This window comes from Carassius carassius, chromosome 15, assembly GCF_963082965.1.
Source record: "Carassius carassius chromosome 15, fCarCar2.1, whole genome shotgun sequence".
In the NCBI taxonomy this organism is placed as follows: domain Eukaryota; kingdom Metazoa; phylum Chordata; class Actinopteri; order Cypriniformes; family Cyprinidae; genus Carassius; species Carassius carassius.
In genome coordinates this window covers 22,781,603-22,800,442 of record NC_081769.1, presented here as the reverse complement: position 1 = coordinate 22,800,442, position 18,840 = coordinate 22,781,603, and the positions used below count along the sequence as shown (strand labels likewise).

Genomic DNA, 18,840 nt, shown 5'->3' with positions numbered 1-18,840 from the left:
CCATTACAGAAAGTTCCTGTGGTTTCCAGAATACCACATTTACTGAGGTTCAATATTTAAAAAATATTATAATATTATAAAACGTTGGTACTTGGTACTTCTGTCATTTAAAAAAAATACAATATTTTAACAGGAAGATTATGAAAGAAAAACTTATGCTGCTTGAAGATCCCATTTATAATTAAACATTATGCAGTAGAAGGGCAATCATTTATGGTAAATTTATGTTTAGAATGTTTAACCACAAAAAGGAAAAGGAACAGTTCAACCACAAAACATTAGTGTACTCATCCACGCTATTCCAAACACTTTCTTTCTTCATAAACTTTGATGCTAGACTAGATGACTGCCTTAGTCACCATTTACTTTCACTGTATGGAAGACAAACCCAGTTGAAGTGAATGAGTCCATAACATTTTTTTCCACAAAAGAAAGTCATACAAGTTTCAACACTGTAAACTATGACAGAATTTTCATTTTTTTGTTCAATTTATTCTATATAATATTTATAAATGTCATGGTTTTATGAAATATCACAACATGACCTTTATGGCAGCTTAGAGTTGCACTATTATAGTTACACTACTGACTCCTATTGGCTTTGACGAGTCTCTTTACATGCCAGAAAAGACGCGGAACTAGATCCGGGGGAAAGCCGTAAACCTCCCCGAAACTCGTGTTTTTAACAAACGTGCTAAAGTCCACGCACATTCATGAGGCAAACAGCATTATTACAAATCTTGCGTCAGCCTAATAGCTTGCAAAACTGCAGCTTTGAGCAAAAGCTTGTTTTTCCGGTCGCTGAGCCAAATGAGAGTCCTGCGTGGACTGGGCTTACTTCATTTGTTTGCTGAAGGCTTGCTGTAAATTTGCTGGAATCATGACTGACAAGGATGATTTTGGGCCCATCACACGGAACCGTAGACGCGCGACCATCACGAGCGCAAAGAGCGAGACTGTGAAACTCAGAAACGGCGCGACCGCAGCAGCCTGTGATCTCAGAAGCGGACCCAAGGCGCGGGAGTCTCTCAGCAAAAACTTACAGATAAACGAAGACAACAAACAAAAATGCGATCGCTACGACAAAATGAGGTGAGATCTAGTGTACGCCAGGACGTCAAGAAAAACGTAGCTTGTTCTTGACAAAGATAGATGGTCACTACAAAGAGAGAGACAGGGGCAGGTTCGCCAGTGTGCGTATGTGGTACAGTGCAGGACATTTTAACCCCTTTATACTCCATCATTTAACTAATCTTACTGATACAGAAGAAACTATTTAATTCAGCATTTAGATATTAGGGATGTAAGCATATGTTGGGGATTATTGGGGAATTGAATGGCATAAATTAAGCATGAACTGTTGTAAAATAAATAAATAAACAAACAAACATACGTTGACCAATGATTTGCAATATTGAGAGGAGGGGCGTGTCTCCCATGTTTACAGAGTGCAGTCATTAAGAATTAATTTTCACCTACTGTAAGCTAATGGGTTGTACTAATATGCTTTTGTTAACTCATCAGCCCACAATATTTTAATATCTCATTTTTAAGTACTCGCGTTTGACAAGAATTCCTGGTGAAAATCGACATTACCTATAATACATCAATGAAATCTGCCCAATATTTATCCCGCCATTAGCTTCCACAAAGTGGATGCTACTTTTCCTGGGATCCACAAATCAATCCAAGACAAACAGACTTACGGATAAATAAATTAAAAAAAGAACAAAAATACATATTTACTTATCACATTACAAAACTAAATGCAGTGTTAGATCTCAGCAGTATTGCAGCACTAAAAATATACATTTACAAAACTATTTAAGTATATGTTTTGCATTAAACAAAAAAGGAGGGATCTAAAGGCGTACATTATTTAGATTCTTTGAAGGTTTATGTTTTATGAATTTTATACTAAAATAAAAATAATAAGATATTGATAAAAATGGAGTTCATTTGCCAAAACAGATAACTCAGTTTTTAACAGTTTTCAAAAATCATGATTTTCATTGTGCATTCCAGTTACTCTCAGTCAAACAACAGTTGGGTTGTTTTGATTAGGTAAAAAATAACTTAAAAAATACAGCTAACTAACACAAAACATGATTGCATAATAAATTGCATGATTTTTGAACATTAAAAAAAAACTGAGTTATATGTTTTTGCAAATAAAGAACAAAAATGTAACATTGTAAACACTTTAATCATCATTACTGTTTTTATTTCATGTCCTCTTTTTCCCCTCCTTATAGTTGCCACAAGTTGCAGGAGTCAATGCTGAGTTCTGCAAGCAGCTTCAAAAATTACAGAGGCATCCTGAACTGGTGTGTTGTAATGCTGGTGAGTCTGAAACAGTAACCGATCTCTGCTGCACTGCAAGCTTTGACTTGCCTACTCATTATTCTAGTTAAACTGTGTCACAAATATCAGTGTGGGTTGTAAACATTCCCTCTCACTCAGAGGTGCTTCCAAAGATTTGTACTAATAACTTTTACTGCCTCTTACGTAAGGCAGTTACAGAGCTAAAAGAAGGTTAAATATTATGCCGTAGTTTAAAAGAAGCCAATTTGTTGCTCAGACATCCGTTTTCTGATCACTGGAAAATGTATATGTGTTGTTTCTGAGTGTATACTGGGTTCATATAATGTATGTGAGTCATGTAGAAAAGGTTGGCTTTCTGTCTGTAATGAAGTAGATGCATTAGTCCTCATAGAAGTTAAAATATTTTCCTTTGGACTTTGCACTCTCGTTGGACTTTGAACTCTCAGACTACTACTAGGAATAGTTAATTGAAAAAGAGAAAATTTGCTGGAAATATATTCACACTCAGGCCATCACAGATGCAGATGAGTTTGTTTCTTCATCAGAACAGACTTTCTCACCAACGGAACCTCTGCAGTGAATGGGTGCCATCAGAATGAGAATCCAAACAACTGATAAAAACATCACAATAATCCACACGACTTCGGTCTATAAAAGAAAAAACAAATTTTTTACTTTAAACTGTTGCTTCTGGCTAAAATATGAGTCAAAAATCTATAATAATGCTTCTTCAAGTGAGAAAGTCCATCCCCTGTTGTCCTTTCACATCAAAATCAACTGACATATTTGTTTAGAACTGCTTTAGACAGTTTTTGCTTGTAAACTGTGCCTAATCTGTGCATACTGGATGAAAAGGCAATATAGATAGAGGACTCATATTTTAGTTGTTTCTTGCAAACATGCAGCTTTTCACATAAAAAGATGTTCATATATGGGCTGGAGTCTTGTGGATTCCCTGTAGATTATTTTATCAGTTGTTTGGACTGACGACACCCATTCACTGTACAGGATCCATTGATGAAGTAGTGATAAAATGTTACATTTCTACATATCTGTTTCAATTGAGAAAATAAACTCATCTACATCTTGGATGACCTGAGGCTGAATACATTTTGAGCAAACATACATTTTTGTGTGAACTATTCTTTAATGGACTTAATTTTAACAGAAGAAAACCCACACTAGAGAAAGAATTGTATTGCGATGACACATTTTAAGTAACGTCGGATGGTGTGTGGCATGTGAAGAATCGTTGATCAGTGTGCCTGTTTATGGAAACACACTTAATGCCAAGTGACGCCTAAAAATAAACGGCCCGAAACAGCTTGTCTGTCTAAAAACACTAGCTGAACATGGAAGACAGCCAGCCAAGTCCTTGTCTTCAGAACTGTGAAGAATGCATTCACGCTTTTCAACATGCTGTTAATGTGAGCTTTGACATGACTATTTTGTCCTGGGCCATTTTTTTCAGCCAGATCTTTTTCTTTCATATTCCATTGTTACGGCTCTGCTTGCATTTGCGTTTTCTACCTCTACCTCTCCTTCTCCATTGTTCTTTTTCATTTTATACATATGAATAAGTGTGTCTGTCTTCTGTATAGATTTATGGACATGAATTTCAATATATCTCTGCAAACTGTGTACAGACAGTGAATAAGGATCTTTGGCAGATTTTATTCTGGTGGTTCTGACATGTTTAGCTAGTCTTAATGATGTATTCCTGCATTGGTTTTCATTTGTTTTCTTCATGAATGTGTGTCTCTGCTCTTTTGCAGGTTTTGAGCAATGCTCGCCTGTTCTTGGAAAACCTTCTCAGGTATGAACAAATACAATATGCATAGAGTTTCTTGCGAAAAAGCCAAAACACATTTTGATTGCTTAAAGTCTTGAAAAAATGAAGGATTGGTCATGCATGTTTATTTTTATTTTTTTATTTGACATTACACACTGTCACAACTCAGCCTCCTCTCTGATCACGTATCCTGGACTTCTCCAATCATTTAGTCCACTTAAAACCCACCCCTGTCTTACAATCGACTGCAAGCTCACATTCAGATTTTCTTATATCCAATCAAAAACCGATGGATTGAACCATGTCCCTAGCTTACATTTCTTCTTTTTTGATAATCTGTTTCACTTGGAATGTATATCACAATACACAAGAAAAGGTATGTTGCTATTAATTCTTCTGTCATATGTTGCTCTGGTGTTCAAAGTGTCTCCAAGAATAGGAGCAGCAGAATGTGGTCCCGAAACGTTCTCAAACAACTGACCTTTATCTCAAGCATCCCCACTGAGCAGGTGTTGAATGGACACAAAAGTATTAAAACACATTCTCTGCAGTTCAGCTCTCTCTGTGTGTTGAGTATCATGCCGATGAAGATGAGTCTATAGGGTTTGTTTGAGAAGTGTACAGGCCTTCCTCTCCCTGAGTGGAATGAAACACTGAACCCCATGCTGGGAGAACCATATGCTGTCATCATGTTGCACACTGCTGCTTGCAGACAGTATGTATACAGCTGCCCACAAAAACTGCCGCAAATAATCAGTGGCTTTTAGAACAAGAGACCAGGAGAGGAAAAGAAACATGTTGTGTCTGATATGTAATCTTTTATAAATATTTAGACATTTAAAGGTTTGGGAAACATATCTGCTTTGTAATTCACAGCCATTCTTTGTGTCGTAGGTATGGCATTTTGGTGGACCCCATTCAAGTGGTGTCATTGTTCCTCAAGGACCCTTATAGCTGGCCTGCTGCGTGCCTGGTCATTGGTATGTATTTTAAGGGAAGATTATCATATATTTCCCTGTTTTGCCTTTTTTTGTTGTTGTCCAGACAGGGACATTATTAAAAATAAACTGGTAGAGGGCACTCCCACATTCATAATGGCAGATTGTCAAAATACTTCCTTTGTTAATCTAAAGTTAGTATGTTTGTGTGTGTGTGTGTGTGTGTGTGTGTGTGTGTGTGTGTGTGTGTGTGTGTGTGTGCTAGCCGCCTGCCCTGTTGTAAGGCTCATCCTGAGGGTGCAAGTTTGACCCTTTCATTACACCCTGCAAAAATGCTTTTATTACTACAACTACTTTTATTTTTAGAAATATGATCGTATTTGACATAATAGCATTCTTTGCTTGCAGTTTCTAATGTTTTTATACTTGTGGCGTTGTACACCGAGAGGAAACTAGCCATGGTGAGTTCAAAAGCCATTCACATTTCTACATTTAATCAGTTTATCCTAATGAATAAAGACATTGTCATAAAAATATAGGGGTTTTGTCACTTCACACAGTATAATTTGGCATTTAGAATTATATTGAGGGGTTGTGAAGAGTTCAATTTAGAGGGTAAATTTGATACATTGCGTTCTAAAAAGCCTGGCATATCTGAGAGAGCTTGCAGAGTATCAGCACATTTACTCAACTGGCTGAATTGATACTGAATGGACTTATAAACAGTTCAGGCATTTTGCTGATGTTGTGTAAGTCTTGCATAAAAAATAAATTGTAGGGCTTTTAGAGAGGAGATGCATTTTTATGTGCACCAAATGCAAATTATATGTTATATGCTTTAAAGGGGTCATATGATGCGATTTCAATTTTTCCTTTCTCTTTGGAGTGTTACAAGCTCTTGGTACATGAAAAAGATCTGTAAAGTTGCAAAGACTAAAGTATCAAATCCAAAGAGATATTCTTTATCACCACCCCAGCACCCTGTAATATGTTTTGCTGGGGTGGTGTTAGCGCAGTGGATAAGACACATGCCTTTGGTGTGAGAGACCCGGGTTCGTATCCACTGTAAGACACCAATGTGTCCCTGAGCAAGACACTTAACCCCTAGTTGCTCCAGAGGCGTGCGACCTCTGACATATATAGCAATTGTTAGTCGCTTTGGATAAAAGCGTCAGCTAAATGAAATAAATAAATGTAAATGTTATCAAAATGAAGACTCTGCCACACCCCCTAAAATGGCTCATTCAAATACGCCCCCAATTGTCTATGTCAGTATGTGGGAATATTTGCGTAATGCTGCCCAAATGTTCATGCAAAGAAAGAAGGCAAGGTTTCAGTAACCGCAGTAGTGTTGAAGCAGCCATGTCAGGGAGATGCTGAGTGTATGTAGGTGAAAGCAAAAGCCTTTTATTTGGCCTTCTGAAAGTAGATGCATTTAGGAATCTTTAAGATTACTTACAACAGAACAGCAATGCATTTTATGGATGACCGTTTCGTGACCTTAGGAGAGGTGGTAATTGTGACTTTGCTACGACAATCTGGCGCTTCTGAATCAGCTACTGTACGTATGTTTTGTTATTAGTTTAAGTAATCATAATGCACTGGGTCAGTTGGCCAATCAGAGTAGACTGCTCTTGTTGGAAGGAGGGACTTTGTAGAAAATGACGCGTTTGAGAGAGGCGGGGCATAGAGGACCTACAGTATTTGAAAAATAATGTGTTTTTTGAACATTAAAGCATGTCAGCATATTCTGTTACACCAAATACAAAAAATAATGATCTTTTAAAAAAGCATCATATGACCCCTTTAATGTGTCATTTTATGTAACAATAATTGAAATTTGATTCTGTTAACTTGACCGATTATGTTATTATGTAAACATCCATGTTTTGTGATTGTAGTGCTTCATGGTGTTCTTGGCTGTCTGTGATTGTGTTGTTTGGTTTGATTGTGTTGTTATCAGACATGTTTTATGTCTGTGTTGTTGTACATGTACTTGGATTATGCTATGTTTCCTCTGTGTGTTTCCCAGGGGTCGTTCAGTGAAAAGGTCGGCCTGCTGATCTACATCTTTAATTTAACAATCATCTTGTGTTTTCCGATGGTTGTTGTTTTGAAGCTGCCATCTATTACACCAGGTGAGACTGTTTGTTATACAGAACATACACTTTTATTGTGCATTGTGTACTGCATAATAGTACACAGTACACAAACACACACACATGCCATATGTATGTATGTATGTATATATATATATATATATATATATATATATATATATATATATATATATATATATATATATATATATATATATATATATATATATTATATATATATATATATACAGTACAGACCAAAAGTTTGGACACACCTTCTCATTCAAAGAGTTTTCTTTATTTTCATGACTATGAAAATTGTAGATTCACACTGAAGGCATCAAAACTATGAATTAACACATGTGGAATTATATATGGAATTATATACATAACAAAAAAGTGTGAAACAACTGAAAATATGTCATATTCTAGGTTCTTCAAAGTAACCACTTTTTGCTTTGATTACTGCTTTGCACACTCTTGGCATTCACTTGATGAGCTTCAAGAGGTAGTCACCTGAAATGGTCTTCCAACAGTCTTGAAGGAGTTCCCCGAGAGATGCTTAGCACTTGTTGGCCCTTTTACCTTCTGTCTGCGGTCCAGCTCACCCCTAAACCATCTCGATTGGGTTCAGGTCCGGTGACTGTGGAGGCCAGGTCATCTGGCGCAGCACCCCATCACTCTCCTTCTTGGTCAAATAGCCCTTGATGCCTTCAGTGTGGCTCTACAATTTTCATAGTCATGAAAATAAAGAAAACTCTTTGAATGAGAAGGTGTGTCCAAACTTTTGGTCTGTACTGTATATATATATATATATATATACACACACACACACACACACACACACACACACACACATACTGTCAATTATAATATAGTGGTATATTACAATTTACAAAAATGCAAAATGTATACTACTAAATGTACTATTTAGTGCTTTATTATTTATTTATTTTTTATTGGTTACTGGCCAAAACAAGCTATTTAATTCTTAAAAAGCTGTATAATAATAATTAGTATTAGTAGTAGTAGTAGTATGAAATTTTTAAATATTACATTTTTAAAGAAATGTAAAATCAGTGCATACCTAATGTATTAATTTACTCTCTGTCATACTTGTTTTCCTAGATAGTTATGAACACAAAAACAGCTTTGTTTGTTGCATTAATGTCGACTATAATATGCCATGTGATCATGTGATTCAGCTTTGCCGAAATGATTGGGCACAACCAAATTATGATTTACAGACTGAACTAATCCACCTTTATACTGTACCAGCATTTAGATCTCATGGGCTCAGCTGGCATGTGAAGTGTATTTTTATTCACAATAAAAATTATAGCAGTAAACATGTTGGATTAGAGCCACAGTCTAATGGTTATTAGTGGTGCTAAAGCAGTAGATGCAGGTTTGATTCTTACACTCAATGTGTCCTCATTAGTGATGGACTGATTTCAAATACCAAAACCTAAATTCAGATGCATTTTAGTAGAAAATATATTCCCTCACTTCCTCTTCTCCATACCACAACTTTCACTGGCTCTTCTGTCCGCTCTCATCTGTTTGCACCATGGGAGGCGAAAATGTGCCTCCATCTGTCAGCCTAGTACTGCACACACTGCTCCTGTACCAGACAGCCAGGTCATTTCAGGGGCCGTCAGGACCTCTGCTGGTCCTACAGCCCTTGAGACCATAGACGCACTCCAGAGCCCCTGCATGGACCATTTCCACCCAGCATATGGCTGCTATTGATAAATCATTGGTAGAGGGAGCATATGAGTGTGAGCCAGGTCTGTGTAAGCTACAGTGGTGATGGGCTGGACGTGCTGGGTCACGTGACTGTGAATTATGAACCATTGAAAGGGGCATGCTGTGGTGTTGTGGTGGAAGTACATTTGAGTTACAAACCTCTTGTTTTCTTGATAAATTCAGGTATTAAAAGGAAGAAGTGAGTTCTGTTTATGCTGAAAGTGTCTTCCTAATAGCGTTTTTTCTGTTATTGTGTCCTCTTTATGCAGTTGGAGGGGCATTTTCCTTGGGAGTCTACACCATCCTGTTTTTGAAACTATACTCGTATAAGGATGTTAACAGGTGGTGCAGAGAGAGAACGCGAGCGAAGGCACGCAGCCTCTCCAGATCTCTGTCATGTGAGTAAATACTGCCGTGCAAAGGCAAAAGACCAAAACTTCGATTTTTGTCGAAAATAGTTATTGATATTTTTGGGACATTCAAGACATGCTTTATCATGTGTATAAGTATCTTAAGTAAATTTCGTTGTTTTTCCGAGAAAATAATGGGTCGTCTCAACCGTAACTTCGAAAAGCCCCTCAGAAGCCAAGACAGAACACAGTATAACACCAGTTACCACTCTTTCACTTTTTTTGGATCACTCAAATTGAGTTACGGCATTCTGACTTTGTTTAGCCGCACGTCAATATGGAGTAACAGTGCCGGTTTGGAGTTATACAGTGTTCTGCCTTTGTTTTACTGTCCATTGAAGTCTGCCGCATTTTAATTACAGTGTAGACATACGAATTAGATAGATCGCATTCTACCAAACAGCTCCATATAACAAAGCACTGTAAAGACTAGATATCTTGGCAGCAAAACGTAATCGTGAATAACCTTTAAATTTTTTTTTTTCTTTTTGTTATGCAGATTATTCACCAGGCTGTCACTAGTAGTTGGACGCATGTAGACTCGAATGCTGTCAATCATAAAATCAGTAGCCTACTAACAGTTTGCAATTAAATCCATATCCTACCTTTTCTTGTAACCTGATAAAATCAATCCATGGCGAAGAACGTTATCTGAGATGTTTAATCCACAACCATTCTGAGCATTATTCCCACTTGTTGGCTTTCACATCAATCCACAAGTCGTTCTTTAAGGTTAGGCTATTTCATACAAATCAATATAAAAGCAATTATGCTATGTCTAGCATTCTTTTACATTACTGAGCATAGCAAATAAATTGATATCCATGGCATCCACTCATGTTTAACTTTTAGTCTGCTTGTTACGGTCAAAAATACTTTTTTTTTTTTAAACCTTAATAAAGTCACATTACAATATACAATAACCTATATGTGACAGCCCATGATCACTAGATTTTATACAGGTGTTACTATAACGATTTTGTAAATGGTGATCAGAAACCAAATATTGACAATGTGGAAGTTACTGCCTTTTGCCTTTGTACATTAACTTCAAAATAGGGGTAAAAATCATGAGCTCACTTTTTATTTATGTAGATCATTTTCATTACTAAAACATATTATTGTTAAATTTCCAGTGTCCTACCTTTAATTTGGCTGGACAAGTAAATAAACTTTAAAGTCTTTTTTTTCAGTTTCAAACTCTAGCAAGTTATGGTCTTTTGCCTTTGTAGGGCGGAATACATCAACCTCTCATCAAACATTATGTGCAGCAGTATGAAAGTTATGGAATACATATATATTGCTATGTAGTGCACTACATGGACAAAACTGAGATGTCATTTTTATCACCCCCTGTTGGCTATTATAATCTAGTTTACAATATTGTAAACACTATGTAGCAATAAGGACATTGGTACAGTAATCGGGGGCCCCATCCATAAAAATTGTCCCGGAGCCATGTGAATTTTAGCAACCATCATTTTACAGTGAATGGTTTCCAGTTTGCACTGAAAAAGGCTGATGAAATATGTATGCAAAAGAAACATTGTTTAACTAAAGTTGAAGAGGTTGTACATAAGTTAAACAGTCGCATCAGGATTTCACAAGTCGTTTTCAGATTTTTAATGCCCAAAATAACTGAATGTTCTGTACTTTTTCTCAAACATTGTGGTTATATATATATATATATATATATATATATTATATATATACCTACCAATTATCATGTGTTTATGTAATAAAATGCAATGCATGTAAGAAAATTAGTGACACAGTATACAAATCTTCATAATTCTGCAGAATATTATTAGACAAAGATTCCCCCTCAGGTTAACCTTTTTGCTGAAATTGTTGAAATAAGACATCAATGCAAGCTAGTTCTCCCAAAAATGAAAATGCTGTCAACATTTACTCGCCCTCTTATTTTTTTCCGAACCTGTAGGAGTTCTGTTCTTCTGTTGAACTCAAAAGAAGATATTTTGAAGATTGTTGGTAAATGAACAGATTACAATAGCCATTTACTTCCATGGGAAGAAAAATACTAAGGAAGTCAATTACTTCTCTAAACTGTTTGGTTACCAACATTCTTCAAAATATCTTGAAAGAATAGAAAAAAAGAAAGTTATGGGAATGACATGAGGTTAAGTAAATGATGACTGGACGGACATTCCCTTTAATTCTTGCGATTGCAAGGTTTCTAAATTCTGGAGTAGTTAATTTAGTCATTTTAATCGACATGTTTTGCATTAAATGCTTGTGTGCTGTGAGATGAAGAAACATCATTCTTTAGCTGAACATCAGGTTTAAATGACTTTAGAAGCAGATTTGTTTCTCTCTTGACAGTTTCTGTGTTCTTTAGGTCCGTCATCTCCATCTGCATCCAGCACTATGCAGTCGCATGTGTCTTACCCAGGAAATCTCTCTCTCAGGGGTAAGCTGTGCCTTACAGTCCAGTCACCAAATATTATTTCCAATCAGGTTTTTTTTTATTGTCATGATATCTAACAACAATTCAAACCGTGTCAAATACTATTACTTCAGATGACCTGAGTTGTAGTTAGTATTTTGACTTGTTTTTTTCAGATATGTATTATTTTGTTTGTGCTCCAACCCTGTGCTATGAGCTTAATTTTCCCCGCTCCGAATCCATCCGAATGGGATTTGTGTTCCGGAGGCTCTTTGAGATGGTAGGTTATTGGCTTAGACAAACTTCCTGACAGTATTGACATTTCTTGCTCATCATTGCATTGATAACTTGTACCACCAGATTTGTTCACAGTATATTATCCCTTGTTTATTTTGTGAATATTGCATTCTTGCCTAAATCTGTAAATGGCAATAAATCATGAGAATTAGCTTATTGTTTGCAAGCAACTGCCGGGAGCCATGGCAGGAATATATGAGGGTAATTTTTATTTATGAAAGTGCTTCTTGTTAGAGCATTACTTCCATTTATAGCTGTTGCAAATTACACATTTAATTCACACACACATACACGCACTTCTGTAAACAGCATTGTTAACGTTTGCGTTTTATATATGGTGGGAAATCAAAATCTGTTTTGCTTGTCTGTTGCAGTTGCTCCTCACTCAGTTATTGGTTGGTTTAACGCAGCAGGTGAGCTTCACAGTGCATTTGGTAATCACATCACACTTGCAGTTTTGATGTCTTTGAGACATATTTCATATATAATAATGTTCTTTCTATTGTCTTTCAGTGGATTGTGCCAGTCATTCGAAGTTCAATGAAGCCATTGCAGGTCTGTTCATGCGCTTCATCTTCTGGGGTTTTTTCAGTGCCTTAAAAAGACACGCTTTATTTAATTCGGTGAAACCGGTTTCATTTTGCAGGAAATGGACTACAGTAGAATGACAGAGCGTCTGCTTAGACTAGCAGTGAGTAAAACTAATTTCACTAAATTCTTCCTCAGAATAGAAACATAAACCTGTGTTGAGGTTTTTGCTCAAATCTGACGGAGGAAATGAAGCAAGAAACGAATGATGGAATAAATACTGATTTTTATACTACTGTAGGTGCCCAACCATCTCATCTGGTTGATTTTCTTCTACTGGTTTTTCCATTCCTCGATGAACTTTGTGGCCGAGCTGTTGAGGTTTGGAGATCGGGAATTCTACCGTGACTGGTGGTGAGTGATCTTTACAGTTATTACTCTTACTTAAAAAAAAAAAAATTAAAAAAAAAATTAAAAAACTTTATTTGAGCAACTTTAAATGCAGTCAGTCTGGTTTATATGTTCCACCTCTGCCTCTTCCATTTCCATTTCATATGTTGAGTTTATATTTTAAGTCTCAGATGGATTGTGACACTGTGTTTCTTTTAGGAACTCTGAGACAATAACATACTTCTGGCAAAACTGGAATATTCCTGTGCACAAGTGGTGTCTCCGGTGAGTGAAAGAGACCGCAGACAGCTGTTGGGAGGCGAGATGAAATACCACACAGTAAAACTCACAGAGACTATAATGAAGAGAGACTATAATGTGATCTGTCCACAAGAAATATATGGTTATTTACAGTTCACACTGACTGTGAGTTTATGTGCTTCTCTCTCCTGTTTTCAAAGGCACTTTTACAAGCCGTTGCTGAGAAGAGGTGCTGGCAAGTTACTGAGCCAGTCAGCTGTGTTTTTCGCCTCTGCTTTTTTTCACGAGGTGAGATGTGCATAAATCACACGCTGTTTTAAATATTCTGTCGGGTCATGGCAAATGAAAGTTAACAGTCTTGAGCAGGGTAGCAACCTGTGTGAATTATTCTCATTTCTCAAGAGCAATAGCCAAACACTGCGATATTTTAAAAGCTAGTGTGTTTACATACAGAACATTACTTTGGTTAATACCATTAAAATACTAATGATACGTGAACTAACGAAATGTATAAACGTTGACAATTGTATATAGCTCACATGAAGTTAATTTGTAAAAACACTATTTAAATGTAATCTTTAGTAAATAAACAAAAATCGAAATTGGCTTGTAGGATTAAAAACAACTGAATTTATTTTATTTGTGCTTTAATTTTATTAGACAAAACATTATCCCATTTTAATGTTATCAGCCATAACATGAAAATAATGAATTATTATTTTAATACCTAACAATTTTATTTATTCATGTGATGGCAATGCTGAATTTTTAACAGCCATTACTCCAGGTTTCAGTGTCACATGATCCTTTAGAAATCATTTTGTATTAATATGATACAGTTGTGCTGTCTAATATTTTTTGTACCATGCTTTTAGGATTCTTTGATAAACAGAAATTTGATTTAATAGAAACCTTGTGTAACATTATAAATGCTGTTAATGTCACTTTTTATCAACGTAATGCTTCCTTCCTGAATAGAAAAGTATTCATTTATTTAAAAAACAAATTATCTTGCTGAGCCTAGACGTTTAAATGATAGTATACTTTCAAATGTCTCTGCATTTGCATATGGGAAATAAAGTGTGAGTAAAAAAGTATTTTTAAACATCGAAATGGTAGACTTCACAAGTGAACATAAAATTACTAAAAAATAAAAACTCTTTGGTCTCTTTGGGCACTGTGGGAAGCAGCTGTGTATTCTAGAATCATTTGTAAAATTCTAGATGTTCTCCACTCCCTGACTCAGAAGCAGGTGCCCAGCGTTTGGCTGGTAGCCACCGTTCTTCAGAGGAGATGAAGGTCAGAACGGAGGGATGAGGAAGAGGAAGAACAGGCTCCTATCAGGCTGCTGTTCTCTGTGATAAGCTGTGAGCTGAGCTGGGGGAAGGGAGAGAGGGGGAGGAATCAGGGAGGAAGATGTGTCCAATCCGCAGATGCAGGCAGATAGTATTCTTAACCATCTTATTAAAAAACATTGACCTTCACAGGACGCCTCAGAAGCGGACCCTGGATCACAGTAATGACTCCGAAAGCTCAGATGGAGAGTGAAGTTTCGTCTCACGAATATCTAAAACCGGAGCTGTAAAGATACGCTGAAATTTTAAAAAGGGTTTATTTATTTAGAGCTGATGTGCTGAGGGTGTGATCTAGCCCTGATCTAGTGAGGGGTAACAGGAAGGTCAGTGTTTCTAGACCCCTGGAGTTAACTAGAGGTTAAGCACCAGGTTAAAGGGCACAGTGATCAACCCTTCAGTAATTAATCCACATTTTGTGTTGTGATTCTGGGTTTCCTGGTGTGCATTGAGATTCGCTAGATTCATGTAACCTGACAGAGTTTTGTGCACCACTCCACAGGATTCAAAACAAGTGTTTTTTGTAAATAATGATAGAATTTTAAAGTTAGTGAATCATTTGTTGAATCAGACTCAGTTAAACACAAGACTCATACTGAATAATGAACTGAATCAATCAGATGACTAATTTTTTCAGTGAATTACTGTAGCTTTGATAACTGCAGGTTTAAAATACACAAATGTTAAAATGTAAAGAATGCACAAAACGAAGTCCTCTTAGAAACTCGGAGTATAATGTGTTTAATATGAGTAAATGTCTGTCTGCAGTACCTGGTCAGTGTCCCTCTCAGGATGGTCAGACTGTGGGCATTTATGGGCATGATGGCACAGGTATGATTTTTTCAAATAAAAAAGCATTTATTTAATATATATATCTTTTTTCTGTTAGTACCTTGTTTACAGTTTTCTTGAAAATAAATTTGTTTCAGCTTCCACTGGCATGGTTTGTGGCCAGGTTTCTTCGTGGTAATTATGGAAACGCTGCTGTGTGGCTCTCACTCATTATTGGTCAACCCATTGCAGTACTGATGTATGTTCATGACTACTATGTTACCCACTGTCAGGATGACCCGGCAATCGCCGAAGCTAATCTCACTGTTGATCGTGGACTCGACTAAGCAGCTAAACTTATTGCAATTATTATTGTAAGACTTCTAGATGTTTCAGAGGTACTAGTGGGAGTACAATGATACAATTGAACAGTCCCGGCAGTCAGGTTTCCATAAAGTCTTCAAATAAACTCATAGCTCTAGGCTCAGTTTAAACTTTAATGAACAATTAACAAGTCAGTCTATGCAAATCTTGCCTAGGACTGCCAGTAGAAATGCACAAGAGCTTCTGAATGTGACTCTACAGGTGTCAAGTGCTCATTTTAACTTCACTAAATGAAGTTTTTTTTCTAAGGGTGTGTTAAATGCATTACTATAAGTAATGTTCTGTCTCTTTTTGTGCATTTTAACAAATGCATTTAGTTTAAATATAGTGAAAACTCTAAACTGGGCATGCTGGACTTTTATTATTGTACAAATATATGTTGTCAGGTTTTTGTTCTTTAATTAAATGCCAGTAAATTTATACAATATGCAAGGAGAGTATGTACAGACACACGTGTAATTTTTTAATGAATATATTTTTAACCAATATGTGGACAGACACTTTATGTATGTTTTTTTAAAGGGATACGAGAGAAAATGTTTGTTAAATCCAAAGTATGTTACGTCCATATTTAATCCATATTGTATGTGTTAGAATAATTTTGAATTGCATTTTTATGTAGCCTATCTAAACTGTTGTACACTAGCGTTGAGATGCCATGTGAGCTCCGTTATCGGCATTACAGGACCTCTTCATCAAGAGTGCGCCACCTTGTGGCGAATGTTGAGAATAAACAACCCTGCAAACGATGTAACTGTGGAACCGTTATTTGTTTTTGTGGAGGCATTTATCAAGTGTAATTGTATTCACTAGAGAGAACCGGATGCAATGTAATCTCGCAGTGTGTTATTTTTCACAGATCAGGCCCTTCGAGGGCAATTTGTCCTCGCATGACGAGGGTGCCAGATCCTCACAATCAGTGCAAGTTTGTGATAAATGGCTTTAGAGATAAGTCTTATAATAGCCACGGGTCATATTGTATGAGCATCCTATCGTGTTTGCTGCAGTGGCACAGACGCACTTCAGGAACTCGTGCTATCTAATAGGCTGATAGTGCTTCGTCGTGCTGCGATCTGTTTAGTATACATTGCCATACATAGAAAAGATTGGAACAGCCGAAGAATGATTACGGCGCAGAAAATCAATGCTGTATATGTCACTGTTTATTTAGTTTAACTAATATCAAGTTTAAAACATCCCCACTTTGGGCTAAAATTTACTAGCCTGTATAATAAGCTCAGCTAATGCAGGTAGGCTACAGTACACCGTTAAAAAGTTGGGGGTCAGTCAGTTTTCTTTTTTAAAGAAATTAATATTTTTATTCAGCAAGGACGGATTAAATAAAAAAAGGTGTCAGTAAAGATATTTATAATGTTACAAATTGATTCTTATTTCAAACAAACTGTTATTTTGACATTTCTATCTGTTTTCACAAAAATAGGCCTATTAAGCAGCACAAATATTAAGCCGTTTTCAGTACTGCATATATTTGCTAATATTAATAAACATTCATAAAAAATATTTCTGAAGGATCATCATGAAGACTGGGATAATGCTGCTGAAAAATTCAGATTTGTCAACACAGACTTACATATAAAAAAAAAATTTAAATAGTAAAATATAATATTTGTAATAATATATTTAATACATCGTATAATTACCTTGATGAGCATTAAAAAACTACTTTTGAACAGTAGTTATAACAATGTAATAAATGTTTGTTAAAATATTATGCGTAATGATTGTTTTTTGGAGATTTCAGGTCTATATTCTTAAACGTTTATTCTCGTCTCTGTTAAGATGACTTGAGGAGTGTGCGGGTCATTTGCAGGGCACTAACTGACTGTCACTTCTGCTGTAACTGCACCAGAAAAGAAACAGAGACATATGACATTGATGTATTACCCAACAGGGAGGAGATGACGTTTTTCCGCTCTGAAACAGGTACCAGTGTTCAGCTATATGTTTTACGGAATATTTCAGCACTAAGCAGATAAATGGCTTGTATTCAAGCCGTTCACTCCCAGTGTAATTCTGACAGACAAAACGGGGGTTAAAAAAAAAGTATTACAGTTTTAAACCACTCACTATCTTTTATCTTTCTATAATCATGTAACCAGACACTGGGTCCTAAAACTTATCCTTTAATAAGAGTGCATATCTGTTTTTGGACCTATTCAGTGCTTATTATATTGTTTAAAGGGGCTATTATATTTAAAGGTGTGGTGTAGGCCTATGCTGTAGTCATGAAAACTAATTTCTCTTGAAACATCACTCAAGAGGGCTTCAGTGTTTTCTATTTCAATAGAAACCTTATTATCCATTTCAGTGAAAACCCTTCGCCCCCTTTTTTCAGTAAAAAATAAGATCCAATGGGTTCTTTTTTCCTTTACAAAGATTTTTTATTATTAAATTTTTTTTCAGCAAGATGTAAGCAGTAAAATAATAATTAATAATAAATTTATAAAACAAGCTTGAAATGAAATAAACACAAACATAAAAATAGTTTTAGCCAACAAATTCTGCAATAATATAAATGTATAAAATGTAAATTAAGAAACAACATTTCGAAATAAGTGTTTTTAATGTTTAATAAATGCCCTTGTGACAACTAGCCCCGTTCTGATCCCCATAGCATGGACAGACTTAAACCCGGATGGGAATGTGTTGCATTCTCTGTATTTTGTCACTGTGACCCCCTGTTGGTCTGGGATTGATTTGAACCCATTCACCTATGACCTTACAAAAATACACTTAATAAGATTTCTTCTGTTCTAGACGGTTATGGAACCAAAACAGGATATGGAAAGGTTAGAGGTAATGGTAGTTGTCTGGAGCAATAGAAATGGTTATTTTTGTTTTGTTTTATGTAAGTTAGAATTTTGATTTTTAAAACAAAATCTTGCTATAAACCAAAGTGTAATGGCTGACAGCAGAAAACAGTTATTTAGTTACAAGCAGGACTCAGATTCCTATTGAATAACATGCATGGCTTTCAAGAGTTTATGGGCATTCTGTAAATGCCACATACAAATATGATTCACATACTCCCAATGCTGTTAAACAAAATTGAGACAAAGGACAGCACACAGTTTCAGTGATTTAAAATCACTCTCAGTCACATTTGAACCTAACTT

At 36.1% G+C, this 18,840-nt stretch overlaps 1 protein-coding gene across 1 annotated transcript; it reads left to right on the top strand.

The window, feature by feature from the left end:
- The first annotated feature begins 617 nt into the window (after nt 1–617).
- On the top strand, nt 618–16,067 carry dgat1b (diacylglycerol O-acyltransferase 1b). The gene is made up of 17 exons (XM_059568039.1): nt 618–1,092; nt 2,256–2,343; nt 4,101–4,141; nt 5,012–5,097; nt 5,464–5,516; nt 7,088–7,193; nt 9,173–9,301; nt 11,673–11,744; nt 11,897–12,000; nt 12,392–12,430; nt 12,531–12,572; nt 12,664–12,708; nt 12,847–12,959; nt 13,155–13,220; nt 13,397–13,484; nt 15,317–15,379; nt 15,478–16,067. Exons 1-17 carry the CDS (start codon nt 881–883, stop codon nt 15,664–15,666), a joined length of 1,536 nt encoding a protein of 511 aa, XP_059424022.1. The 5' UTR covers nt 618–880; the 3' UTR covers nt 15,667–16,067.
- The last annotated feature ends 2,773 nt before the right edge of the window (nt 16,068–18,840 follow it).